This window comes from Meriones unguiculatus, chromosome 3 (assembly GCF_030254825.1).
Source record: "Meriones unguiculatus strain TT.TT164.6M chromosome 3, Bangor_MerUng_6.1, whole genome shotgun sequence".
Taxonomy (NCBI): Eukaryota; Metazoa; Chordata; class Mammalia; order Rodentia; family Muridae; genus Meriones; species Meriones unguiculatus.
The window spans coordinates 37,773,347-37,787,558 of record NC_083351.1 but is presented as its reverse complement, the minus strand read 5'-3'; the positions used below and the strand labels follow the sequence as shown (position 1 = coordinate 37,787,558).

Genomic DNA, 14,212 nt, shown 5'->3' with positions numbered 1-14,212 from the left:
GCTCCATAGCAAGACCCCATCTCAAAAATGTAAAAGCAAAACAAAAGAACAGAATGAGCAGGCATCTCAGCCAAGATTTCTGGTTTCTGATTTCTTTGACTCTTACCCTTAGTACCAGCTGCCTTCACACACAGATCTGCCTGATGGGAGCCCAAGGAACACTTCCTGAAAACCAAGTACCCAAAATGACAATCAACAGGATGGAAATACCTTGGGGAAAACATGCCAAGGCCAATTAGAGCATCTTGGATTTGAATGACTACATGGTTGTATGAGGAACTGTCAATCCTGCAGGAATGAGCTACCTAGGAAAGACTGCCTACCTACTCGCTGGAAAAGCTGGAGGAAGACACCGAGGGCCCGCCCAGTAAAGCACTGGCAACCAGCCTCCTTATAAAGCAATTCCAAAGTTTATTAGCCATAGAAAAAAAATGATTTCTCAAAGTCAATTCTTGTTCTCTGTAAAATAATACACATGAGCAGAAAATCACTACACTTTTGGTCCAAGATATGTTGGTTTTTTTTCCTTCTTCTTCAGATGACAGATGGACGTAGCCAAATCTACGAACGCGTGTACTTGCCCCAAATGTGCAACATAAATACAGAAGCGATGAACAGAAGACTCATCACCAGGACGGGAACAGGGCCACTAGAAAGAGAGGAGAAGGCGTGCTTAGTTCAGTAACAAGGTGTGCCCAACACTAACGGCTGCCCGGGGGCAGAGCGGGCATGCTGTTTACACCTCCCAAAGGGATTCCCAAAACTGATACTGTGGACAAAGTGTGACGATGCCAGAAAGCACGGTCTCCTCTTCTGTCAAAACACAAACAAAACCATCTGCTGTCCTAGAGATAATCTTCCAGATACTCTAATTTTGTGTACTTAATATGCTCCATAATAAAAAGAAAAATTTCCCAAACTCTTATGTGCAAATAATCTATTTACAAAGCTTCTCAAATTAACATGTATTAAGACAATCTTTTCTGTCTAACTACAGTGTATGAGACACACAGATGAATTGTCACAGAATGCTTTTAAATCTATGATCCCGTTCAACCTGTACAAAATCATGACACTACTGAGATGAGTATTAATTTCATTTTATACATAAGGAAAACTGAGGTTCAGATGGATTCTTGCCTCAGAACACCCAGAATAGAGATCTGAACTTGGCCTCTCTGATTCCTCTTTTGGAAGAGGTAAAATTTGGAAGCTCTTTTGGTTTGGTTTGGTTTGGCTAAGGCAAGGTCTCTACGTATAGACCTAACTGCCCAGTACTCACACTGAAACCAGGCTGGCCTTGAACTCAGATTCCACCTGTCTCTGCCTTCCTAGTGCTGGGGTTAAAAGCATACAACACCACCCTCAGCAAAGTTCTAATCTTAACACCACGTTCCAGGCAGTGTGCTCTAAACTGACTGTATTCATGGGCTTAGTGTAGAAAGGGAATAGATTTCCCTCATCTGCCTTTCTTTACATCAAAGGCTTCTATAAAGAACTGGCTTCTGTGTTTCTTAATGGGAGGGCTTTTGACTGTAGCTGTGAACATTTACTCTAAGCATTGCCCACACCAGGTTTGGAGAATTCAACATAACACACTTCACCTCCCAGATACAACTGGGGAGTAGAGATTTCAGAAAAGGAATCCATAGTCATCAAGGCATTATCAGCACCAGGGTTAGGCAGCAGCAGTATCAGACTGGAAAATAAACACCGCAGAGATCAAGGTCTCTGCTACCTCATTCTGAAGTCTGTACAATTGGAGAATAAGCAGGTTCACAAAGGTGTGGAGGGAGCACCGCCACACTGCACTTGATCCTCTCTTACTGCCAGACACTAGCGCATCGGCCAGAGGGCAGAGCCGAGGATCCGGTGCTCAGCCGAGTGTGGATGCCTGTCACTCACAAGCTTGCCTGTGGCCCATTCCTTATTTTCAAGTCTGTCTCCCCATCTTTAAAGAGGGCTACTATGGCACAGATCTTAGAGCTACATACACACATGGCAGACTCACAGAGGCTCTTAGGAAACACTATTATCCATCTGAGAATCTTACAGAGTCCCCAGAATGAGCCCCCCCAAAAAATAATAAAATAATAAAAAAAAGTTCAAAGGTGTTGGTGTAGGCAGGAATTCTCAACTGTGCCCTTTCACCAAAGCCTATTTCTCTGATATATTTAGGATCCTGCTTATGAAACTTCAAAGGACAGTTTCTACCACTTCCTGGGAAGACCAACTGAAGGACGCCCAGGGTAAGCATGAGCCAAACTTGCCCACAGAAGGGTCCCACCTTTCTGAGGAATTTAAAGTGAGCTTCAGGGCCACTGAGAAGAGCAAGGGAATACAAGGCTCCTCCTCCAGCAAGAAGAAAAATCGTCTCTAACAATCACCAAAGGCTGTCAGAATGCCACCAGCTCAGAAAACCTTAGCAGATGAACTGCTTCCTAAATACAATTTTTACAAATTGCCAATATACTAGGGGGAGGGGAAGGCGCAGGCATGGTCACATGCATCTATAATTCCAGTGCTCAAGAGGCGGAGGCAGAAAGATGGCAAGTTCCAGGTTAACCTGGCTACAAAGTAAGACCCTGCCACCAAAAGAAAAAACAAAAAATATATTTAGAAAAAATACAATAAATAAATTAAACCAAATCCCACAGATCATAAACTGTAATCTAAGCCAAAGTGTTTAAGCTAACTGCATTTCTGTCTCTTTTCTACCAGACAGCAATAGGAAAGCATGGGCCTCAGCAGTCAGGTGCACTCTGCCTACCATTTGTGTCTGAGTACCTCTTTGCCTCTGCAAAATGGCACAGCTCCTACCTCAGGAAGGCCAGTCAGATCAAAACAGAGAAAATACTTTGCTACACAAAGGAGAGTTGCTGTTATTATTATCATTCCTTATTCACAGGGTTTAGTTAGGAAGCAGCAGAAAGGGGGCCATAGTACCAGACGCCTGGCCTAAGAGGTAAGTGAGGCGCAAGATAAATGCTGCCTGGACAGTCACTTCTCATGAGTCCTCCCAGGGCTAAACCTGGAAAGTGATACATTGAACCCCCTGGTCTGCTCTCCACAGCAAGGAAGCCAAGCAACTTTGGGTAACACAACATAATGGGAAATTTCCATTAGGTTGTAGTAATATCAGCTTCTGCCTCAGGGCAACTTTGAAAAATCACCCAGTTCCTATTCAAATGGCTCCGCCCAATTCTCAGCATGGGGCAGGAGCACCAAATGAAGAGCGATTTCCTCTAATTAAGCAGCTTCCCTCCAGTTCTCTGTGCCCATCATTTACACCTGACACAGCCACAGGAGGCTGTCTTTCCTTTCCATCACTCCCAGAAAGGTGTCATCAGTATCTGACTCATTAGCTGAGGAACAGGCTAGCCCCAGCCCACCCAGCACAAAGGCAGTGAATTACCAGAGACAGCTCCCACACACTGTCACAAGAACAGACGCTCCACAGGTCTGCTCCATGACTTACACTTTGAGCCCTGGGGAATCTTCTGTGTAGAATCGCCACATCCCCCCAGTCCCTGCAGAGGTGGTGCGGCCTGCGCTCCTGGTTCCACAACTGGCATTTTTTCTGAAAGGGATAAAAAAATCATTACTTAGCCTCTTAGAAATCCTCTTAGTAACATTAAAAAAAGAAACCTGTAAGAAGAAACATCTTTTTTACTAGAATAAACTCAAACCACCTTTGCGTCTCTGATCTTATGTCCTATGAACTGAGCACTTCCTGTCATGTGCCAATATGAACAGTAACTGCCTCTCCACATCTAGCCTCCTCAATGGACAGTGCCTCAGTTTGTCTTCCTAGGAATTTCTGTGAAACTAAGTAAGAAAGCTCAATCTATATATGCCCTTAACCTATAATTTCATTTTGGAAAGACTACTTTAAAAAGAGGGCTTAAAAATAAATGACTTGCTACAAAGTTAGGAAAAAGCATTAAACTTTAATTATATCAAGGTCCCCCAAATTGAGCATGCACATGATGAACTAGTTACTCTGCAATGTACTTGAGCTACTTTGATTTACTGACCATCAGTCTTGGAGAGGGACATTATATAAAAAGCAGAAAATACGCAACCAGAACTTCTCCTTTGTAAAAGGATGGAGGCTGGTATATAGAGCCGTCATGGCAGACAGAGCGGACCAAACATATGGACACTTAGGACCAACACCAGACCAGACTCTCCTAGCAGCTATCATCCTGAGGGCAGGGGGCATTACCCAGCCCTGTGCCCTCATCACCTTATCTGGAAAGCTAGCTGAGGTACCTGACAGAGGCTACTTTAATCTCTTAACCCAACAGAGCCTACACCTCCTTCGTGCACTTTACTGTAAAGCTGTTCTCCCTAGCCACATCCATGCTTTGGTCTACCACTATGGCTGCTGGCATGTGCTGGAGCAACCCCAGCTCACTGACGTACCTGTACATTTACCATTCCTTTTGCCTAGATGGCCTATCCTCCCTAGACCAGTGTCACTAGCTCCCCTGTATCTCATAGGTACTCATGAGCCACTCACCCTGAGTTACCCTCCCAAACTATCCACCCTCCCTCCTTCCTCACCCAGCTTCCTTAATTTATATATATACATATATATGTGTATTATATATACATATATTGCATATATATGTGTATTATATATACATACATATATATATATATATATATATATATAATTTTGTCCCCCAAAACAGGGTTTGTGTGTGGAGCTCTAGCTGTCTCGGACTCACTTTGTAGACCAGGCTGGCCTCAGACTCACAGAGATTTGCCTGCCTCTGCCTCCCAAGTGCTGTGATTAAAGTCATGTGCCACCAGGCCTGGCCAGCTTCCTTAATTTATTGCATCCATCACTTGAAATTACATAATCTATTTTATTTGCCTTGGTTTTTCATGGCCTCCCACATTGGGAAGCAGCTCACAGAATGCAGATAAACCCTGACTATCTTTTATTCAAATACATTCTCCAACGTAAAGAAAAAGTTGACATGTGACAGACCTTTAGTTATTATTTGATGACTGTCTTAATTTCCCTAATTGTTCCACCATCTTAGGAGTTCTAACTCCTATCACTTCTGCATGAACACCATGTAGCTAGCACTTTGTAGTCTGTGGTTTCTAAAGTATCATCGCTCCTTTTCATTCTTGTAGCGGCTTCCTTTTCGGTTTTATTTGGCATAGCAAAGACTGTAACCCCAACTTTAATCCCCACACATTTCTTCTCTGAGGCATTATTACTACTGCTACTTCAGAGAGATACAAATTGCACACTACATAGAGCAAAGCATCACTAACCATAAGCTCCAGCTTCTTTTCAGATAATTGACATAGTCCAAGACAGCCAACAGCAATTACAATTACCTAACCAGAAACAAGTTTCTAGAATGAATTTTTTACTGTCTCTCCATACATATAGCCACAGGCTGTTTAATTTTACAGGACCTACAAGTCTAGATCCTAAAACATAGCATCCATAGCCATATCCTTCAAAGTTGCATCTGTCACCTACCTTACTTGTGCACTAGTTGCCTCCTTTTCATTTATTATACTTTAATAATTTCATAAATATGTACCTTCTGGTTTTTAAAAATTCTCAGATAGTCAAACTTCCCTATTAACTCCTTCTGAACAGAAACCAATCCCTAAGGAACTATACACACCTACAAGACTAGCACAAAGAGTCTCTGAAAGTCCAGCCAGCAACAACACAGGCTCCTAGGCCCATATAACCCAAGCGGTAAGTCGATACACTTCCCTTGAATATCTTAGTGACACTCAGTGGCATGAAGTCATTCATCATTTCTGATAGTTCTAGTACAACTTTCTTCTCCAAGCTGCATGTTTTAGATACATGTTCAAACCACCTAGTTTAGATTCACTACTGCAGCATTTAGATTCTTCACATCCTCAACAAAAGTCCTTCACATCCTCTTTTGTTGTTGTTTGTACTGTGTTTTGTCTGCGGTGTTAGGGATCATGTCCTTGCACATGCTAGGCAAGCTCTCCATTACTGAGCTAAACCCATATATCCCCAAGCCTTCCTCAGCAATTTTTTTTAATGGTTTTCAAGACAGGGTTTCTCTGTGTGGCCTTGGCTATCCTGGACTCGACTTGTAGACCAGGCTGGCTGCCAACTCGCAGAGGTCCGCCTGCCTCTGCCTCCCTGAGAGCTGGGATCACAGTGTGCAGCCCCGCACCCAACTCCTCGTCACATTCTTAAGGGTAATTTTAAAGTACTCCTTTCAGTTTTCAAGGCCTATCTATGCCTCGCTCCAAAAACCCTTACTAGTTATTCCAAAAACATAAAAAGGGTTGATTGATTCCCTCAGTCGGCTTATTGTGGCATGATTTAAGACAGGAGTTGAAAAAGAGGATTTGAGCAGACTCTCTGTCAAACAGAGGAGATGAGCACTATTAGCAAAACTCTCATCCTACCATGAAGGCAGGATGATTATAATTATATGGGTTATGTGAGACTGTAAAATAAATACATAAATAAGTTGAGACCAGAGCAGACTTGAGACTGTCAGATAGATAAATAGATAGATAGATAGATAGATAGATAGATAGATAGATAGATAGATGAGAACAGAGCAGCCTGAGACTGTCAAATAAACAAATAAATAAATAGTTGAGAAGAGAGCAGGCCTAATGAGGGTAGTGAGCTCAGAGAATGTAGTGAGCTATTAATTGCTGGATCACAGGAGGAAGAAAGGAAAGCCCTCGCATCCCCCCAAAGGCTTCCTTTTTAAACATACAGCCACCAGAAAACCTAAGTGGAACTAAGTGGAAGAGTAACTGCTGAGGATAGACAGTAGTGAAAATGCAAAGTCGAAGTTGAGGGCTACACTGAATCAACAGAAACAGAGGAAGAACAGTAATGAGAAAGTCTTCCTATGATTGGATAGGGAAGATACAACAAATAACAAACAAACAAAATGACTGGAGTTTCTGGCTTTCTGTAAGTAAGTGTATAGCAGAGATATTTAAAAATAAGGAGATATTGAAGTTGGAGAAATGGTTTAGAGGTTAAAAGTACTTGTTACTCCTACAAAGGACGCAAAATTGGTCTCCAATACGCATGTGGTGACTCACAATCAATCATTATTGCAGCTCCAGATGATCTGATGCACTCTTCCAACATCCGAGGACAGGACATCGGGCAAGATCATGATGCACATGCTCATACATGTGCATGCAAAACACACACACACATACACGCACACGCGTGCGCACACGTGTATAAACATATATATGTATATGTATAATATATATATTATACATACACAAAAAGAAAGACACACGCACAACTAGAATGGGGAACAAGGGTGACATACTGTCGTGTAAGGCAAGCTTTGTTAAACTGTGTACGGGACCTCCAGATGGAAGTCTGAAGGTAAAGCCCCAGACACCAGCCTTATGCCATTGCTTTTCCCAAAGTCGTTCCTGATCCTGGTCTAACTTAAGTTCCCTTTAACTAAGGTGGTGCGTTAAACTGATCAAGGGGGGAAACCACGTCTCCCTACCAAAAGGCCTTTAACTACTGTTTGGCCACGTCAGCTCGGGCTCACCCGGCCCATAAGAATCTTCCCACCTTGCTCTTCTGGTAATGCGAACTCCCAGGACCACTCCCGGGACACTTACCTCTGCCGGACAGTAGATCCCGCCGCCCGCGCGGCCACCGCTTTGCTGGGAGAGCGCCCTGAGGAGCCCACGTTGGTGCCACTGGGCGTCGGACCCGGCTGCAAAGAGAAGCAGACAGACAGTGAGCAATGCCCACCCTCTTAAGACCCCCGACCGCACAACCACCCGGGAAGCTGGGGAAAGCAATGAGGTCCCGGAAAGGGAGGGAGACCAAGACAGGGGCTAGCGCGGCGCCTGGAAACGGGTACCACGTACCATGTTGGTGCTTGAGAACAGCGAGCTCAGAAGAAGACAGTCGCGAAGTTGCTGAGACTCAGAGAGCTCAGACAGACTCTGGCACCGCCCCCGGCCGGCTGGCAGGGTCTTCGCAGGCACTAGGATATCTGAGCTGTCTTAAGATATGCCTGTGAAGATTATGCCGAGAATAACTGCGCCGTGTAACTCCACAGGACTTTCTCCTCTTTTGTTTGATTTTACTGTCTTTCACAGGGTCTAATATCACCAAATGAAAAGATTTGGACATGTTCACACGAGAAATTAAGTCAGGCATTTCCCTAGCGCCCACACGTTTGCCGCTGATGTGTCCTAAACTGACGCACGCGTAGTTGAGCCGGGTGGGCTTTCTGGCGCCCCAAGGCCAGGGGCGGAGTCTGCAGCAGCTCGGGCGTAGAGCGCAGGCGCGGCTTCTCTACCATGGCCGACAACCTGTACCGAACCCGGCGGGTTTATCCCCCATCTGTGTTGTTTCTGCACCCAGACCTGGGCGTGGGCGGTGCGGAGCGGGTGGTGCTGGACGCGGCCCTAGCCCTGCAGGAGTACGGCTGTGACGTGAAGATATGGACGGCGCACTACGACCCATGCCACTGCTTCATCGAGAGCCGCGAGCTCCCGGTGCACTGCGCCGGGGACTGGCTGCCTCGCAGCCTGGGCTGGGGCGGCCGCGGCGCCGCCATCTGCGCCTACGTGCGCATGGTCTTTCTGGCGCTCTACGTGATATTTCTCTCCGGTGAGGAGTTCGATGTGGTGGTGTGCGACCAGGTGAGGCGGCCACCAGTTCTTGGCTGGGGGCGGGGAGAGACCTCTGTTCTGGGGTATTTTTTTGAACTGTCCAGCAGGAGTCCCCAGCGAGAGAACTGGCCCCAGTTTTAGTATGGACCCTGTAAAATGGCAGATCACAAGAACACCTCCCCCACCCACCCCTTGTTTGAAGGGTTGAAGACCCTTCCTTGAGGTAGGGCTCACATGCCTTATTATTTATTTATTTATTTATTTATTTATTTTATTTTATTTTTTTTTTTTTTGAGACAGGGTTTCTATGTGTAGCCTTGGTTGCCCTGGTTGGTCCTCTATTTGTGGACCAGGCTGACTTGGAACTCACAGCGATCTGCCTGCCTCTGCCTCCCCAAGTGCTTGGCTCAAAGCCGAGCGCCACCATGCCCGGCTACATGCCTGCATTTTAAATGCTTAGTACCGGGACTGAAATGGTTGGTTGGTTGGTTGGTTGGTTTTTGAGGGGGCCCTCGCTGGCATTAAAAAAAAGTCGCCTTCTGGGCACTCCTTGTATCCTTGACTCCGTTTACTCTTTTCTTTCTTCTCTGTTATTCCTGTTGCCTCTGCTTTCAGGTCCCATCCATCCCACCCTTTCCAGTCTTCCTAATACCGCCATTCCAGTACTTAGCAGTGCCATGGATTAAAGTCAAGCTAAACATATCATGCCCCCATTAAGACTTTGCTGTGGTCTCCATCAATCTTTGGAGAAAAGTCCAAAGTTATTTTGTTATGCCTTGATAAGTGGCCCCAGGCTGGCCTCCCAACTGACATCCTCTTTCTTGCCTCTACCTCTCCAGTGCTGAGTTTCCAATGTAGGCCACCTTCCTGGACTGAAGTCCAAGCTTTTAGTAAATAGCATTCAACCCAACCTGCCCTGTAGCCATACTAGGCTTGTTTCTTAGGTGTTGTTACAGCTCAGCGTTTGGGTGTTGGCAGGAGGTTGGTGGGTATATTTGTGTCTATACAAGTGTCTGGACTTGCATGTGGAAACCGGAGGTCAGTGTCAGATAGCTTTCTCCATCTCCACCTGAACACTGGAGTCAGGATCTCTCGCTGAAACCGAAAGATGTGGCTAGACTTTCCAGCAGGTATGAGGGCCATACCCTGAGTTCCTGGAGCCAACACCTCAGCCCCATTTTTTTTTTTTTTAATTGAGAATTAACATTTACTCAGGAGTAAAAGTTCACATAGGAAGTATAATGTAAAAATCCCGTTTCCATCCTTGAGAGAGCCACTGTGAGCAGTTTCTTCTGCATCTTTCAGAAGTGATATATGGCTGCTCCAGTATATGTGTGTCTGTTTCCTGCTACATCTTACTTGTATGTGATTGGGATTCAATTCACCTGCTGTTGCTTGTGTTCTGCAAAACTTGGAGATATCCTTGCTTATTGATATTCTAGATCCAGAGAAAACAATTCCTGTTCCTCTCTATCAGTGTCTTAAGTGGCTGGAAAGTCCCCTTTATGCAAATGTACTGTAAGCATTCCAGTCTTCCCTAAAGGACACTGACATTGCAACCAGTTGTTGTTTTTTGTTTTTGTTTTTTTTTTTTGTGTGTGTGTGTGTGTGTGTGTGTGTGTGTGTGACTAGATGTGGCAGCCTCATACTGCACTAATCTCACTCCTTACACAGTCCTCTGAGGAAACTCCTGGGGGTGGGGGTCATCAAGTAGTTCATCATAAATGTCAATAGCAGTTTCCAAATCCACCTCCCAACCGTGTGACTTTATTCTCCCCCAGTCTGTGCTAGACCTCCCCATGCTCTGCTCTGTAATGGACTCTGTCAGCTGCTACACTCTAAAGCATGCTTACAGGTGCTGATTGCTCTGGGGTTTATGATCCTGAGTTGCAGTGAACCACCCTGAGGATTCAGTAATATACCAGGCAGCCAGGCTGTAACAGACGGAAGAGTGTGCCCATGGCGGCTGAGATGACCAGTCTCTTACCTACTGTTTTACCTTCGTTAGGTGTCTGCCTGCATCCCAGTGTTCAAACTGGCCAGACGGCGTAAGAGGGTCATATTTTACTGTCACTTCCCAGATCTGCTGCTTTCCCAGAGAAATTCTGCTCTGAAGAGGTTCTACAGGGTCCCCATTGACTGGATCGAGGAATACACCACAGGCATGGCAGATCGCATCTTGGTCAACAGCCAGTACACAGCTTCTGTCTTTAAGGAAACCTTCAAGACCCTGTCTCACAGAAACCCTGATGTACTCTACCCGTCTCTGAATATCGCCAGCTTTGACTTGGCTGTTCCTGACAAGCTGGGTGACCTACACCCTAAGGGGAAACAATACCTGTTCCTCTCTATCAACAGATACGAAAGGAAGAAAAATCTGCCCTTGGCACTGAGCGCCCTCGTCCAGCTTCGTAGTCGGTTGCCGTCTCAAGACTGGGAGAGGGTTCATCTGTTCATGGCCGGTGGTTACGACGATCGAATCCTGGAGAACGTGGAACACTACAAGGAGCTGAAGAAAATAGTGCAGCAGTCAGACCTTGAGCGGCATGTGACCTTCCTGCGGTCCTTCTCAGACAGACAGAAGATCTCACTCCTCCACGCCTGCTTATGTGTGCTTTACACTCCGAGCAACGAGCACTTCGGCATCGTCCCTCTGGAAGCCATGTACATGCAGTGCCCAGTCATCGCTGTTAATTCGGGTGGGCCCTTGGAGACTGTTGTCCATAAGGTCACGGGCTTTCTGTGTGAGCCCGACCCAGTGCACTTCTCAGAAGCAATGGAAAAGTTCATCTACAAACCATCCTTAAAATCTACCATGGGCCTGGCTGGAAAAGCCAGGGTGGCGGAGAAGTTTTCTGCTGAGGCCTTTGCAGATCAGCTCTTCGATTATGTCACCCAGCTGGCGTAGTCAGGAGAGTATACTGTAGGGTCTGTATGCTACTTGCCCTGCAATCCTTCTTATGGGTTGTAGAAGCACTTTTAAAACCAAAAAAAGGAGCTAGAATCTAGTGCTAGTGAGATCATTTTTTTTAAAGTAGACTTGAGTCCTGAATGTGAACCTCCTGTGTCCAGTAGCCTACCTGTTATTCTCTGAAAATATCCTTAATGCTGTAATCATTCCAAATCTCATCAGTGTTATAGGAAGAATGGTAGAAATCTGCTGCCAGCAGACTATTTTAATTCTATTTTTCTGGATTATTGTCCCTTTATATATAAAGGTTTAATCATCCAGTGCCTTAATTGGCTTTACTAGTTTAGGTCTGACCATTGTTATAGTCTATTGATTTGACTTCAGAGTGTGACAGGAACGAGGCCTCTGTGGTTCCCACACTCAGTGTATTTAAAGTGTCTCTAGTAGCTGCTAGGAAATTTTTGTTTGAATTTTTGCCTGGATCTGTAGCAAGAGTGCTCAGTATTATTTATTGGTTTTTGTACTTTTGTTTTCTTACTGCAACACAATAAAAGATGTTTGGCATAGGAAAAGACTGGAATATTAGGTCTGGGCCTCCATGCTCTGCTTTCATCTTGTTAAATAACTAACCCAGAAGTCAGAAGACTACGGTAAACAAGACAGTTGACATGGAGAAGGAATATCGTCATACATGTTTTGGCTTACTGTGTCAGAGATTGCCCATGTTTGGCCTAATTTCTTTGAGCCTGTGAAAGGACAGTGTATCAAAAAGAGACAGAAAGGGTCCAATATCCCTTTCTCGAGAATGCCCCTTAATGACCTAATTTCCTTCCACTAGCCCTACCTACTAAAAGCCCTGTCATCGCTCAGTAACAACGTGGGCTGGGGACCAAGCCTCAGGGCACAGGCCTTTGGTGGATGTGTTAGTCAGGGTTCTCTAGAAGAGCAAACAACACTTACAGAATGAATTCCCCAAAAAAGGAAATTTATTAAATTGACTTATAGACTGTGGTCTTACTTATCCAACAATGGCTATAAACAGAAAGTCCAAGAATTCAGTAGTTGCTCAGTCCATGAGGCTGGGTGTTTCGGCTGGTCCTAAAGAAGTAGACTCTTAATGCCAGTGAAGGAATGTACTTGCTAACAAGTCAAGGACAAGCAAGCAAAGAGCAAAAGCTTCCTTCCACCAAGCCGTTATATAGGCTTCCAGCAGAAGGTGTGGCCCAGGTTAGAGCCTCAAGATTGAGATTAAAGGAGAATCTACCAGCTTCAAGTTAAGCAAAAAATCCCTCCCAGGCCCTCGCTCAGTTTTGGATTTTAGTCCAGATGTAGCCAAGTTGACAACCAAGAATGGCCACCACAGAGGACATTGAGCTTATAAAGTGTCCGAGGATCATGTTTCAGACGTGTTTCTTGATGTCATCTGAGTCTCCAGCTCTTAGTGTTTGTGTCATATTCTCTATGGAATTTAGCATGCCAGTGTTCCCAGTCTGTCCCTGAAATGCCTTTGTGTGAAGCTTGCTTGGCCCTCTACTTGCCCCTCAACTTCCATATGCCTGTGACACTGCCCAGTCATAACTGTTCATTGTTTACCTGTTGCTTGTAAGTGCAAATATTAAAGCAACTTTCAATTGGATTTAGCCTTTAAAGCTAAATTCACCTGTAAGAATATAATAAATAGCTGTAGTCAAGTGTTCCATTTTATGGTTGAGAGCACAGAGCTGACATAGAGAAAAGTTGTCTTTGCACACAACTCAACTCCTTCATCTGTGTAGTGGGGTAATCGTCCTGTTGTGCTTCCCTGGAAGGGTGGTGTGGCAGATTTCAACAAGACAACAGTGCAGAAACAATGCTTGGCGTGTGGTGAGGAGATGTTATCCGCAGCCACTGCCTTGAAAGTTGGAAAGGACTAGAAAGTTTCATGGGAGGGCTAAGGGCACACTGAGAGACTACTTTGTTGAGGTTCCTTAGAGAGGCAATTTTACCTATATCTCAGGATATTTTTTTAACCGGCCAGCACAGTACCAAAAAGAAGATACTATGGATATCATACCTGGTTCAATGAAATTTGGTACCTTAGTGTTGTGAAAGATCCAGCAAAATGGGTCTTCCCCATTTTGTGGTTTGGTTCATGTGTGTTTGAGAATTACAGCCTTGCAGGAAAACCTGGTAGCTCTGAGCCTTTGATTCAGGACTGGTGGAATTGGTCACATGATCTGTAGCAGCTGCTCACTTACTCTAAGCACAAAATCTAAAGCTTTGAGTGTTTACCCTTCTAAAATGAACTCTGGATCCATGGGACTTGTCTTTCTTGTCCTGAGCCTCCATGGATAACAGAAGACTCTACAGGCCTGGAAGGACTGCAGAATCCTGTCTGCTCAGAATGCCTTGACTCTGGGCTCCTAGATAAACACCTGAGGGGTGTCCAGAACTTGCAAGACTGCGTGCTGTAGAGAAATAGCATGGAGCACGGGGACTGACTTGTGGCTTCATCAGTAGTAACTCTAGCATGAGGAAATTGGCCCTTCTCAGCACACTGTCAGAGATGCACACAGTATAGTCGTTTATTCCTTGTATGAAGTCCAGTGTCCCTTTGCAGATAACTATAGGTAAACTTGTGGCTTCATCCTAGCCTAGAAAGGTGGG

The 14,212-nt window shown here is 45.1% G+C and overlaps 2 protein-coding genes across 2 annotated transcripts; one reads left to right on the top strand and one right to left on the bottom strand.

Annotated features, from left to right (window-relative positions):
• Positions 1 to 391: 391 nt before the first annotated feature.
• Sec61b (SEC61 translocon subunit beta) lies at positions 392 to 7,996 on the bottom strand. The gene is made up of 4 exons (XM_021650176.2): positions 7,903 to 7,996; positions 7,648 to 7,745; positions 3,479 to 3,580; positions 392 to 649 (listed from the first exon to the last, which is right to left on the bottom strand). Exons 1-4 carry the CDS (start codon positions 7,903 to 7,905, stop codon positions 562 to 564), a joined length of 291 nt encoding a protein of 96 aa, XP_021505851.1. The 5' UTR covers positions 7,906 to 7,996; the 3' UTR covers positions 392 to 561.
• Positions 7,997 to 8,274: 278 nt separating this feature from the next.
• Alg2 (ALG2 alpha-1,3/1,6-mannosyltransferase) lies at positions 8,275 to 13,257 on the top strand. Its single transcript, XM_021650180.2, has 2 exons — positions 8,275 to 8,685; positions 10,664 to 13,257. The coding sequence occupies exons 1-2, from the start codon at positions 8,341 to 8,343 to the stop codon at positions 11,561 to 11,563; spliced, it is 1,245 nt and encodes a 414-aa protein (XP_021505855.1). The 5' UTR covers positions 8,275 to 8,340; the 3' UTR covers positions 11,564 to 13,257.
• The last annotated feature ends 955 nt before the right edge of the window (positions 13,258 to 14,212 follow it).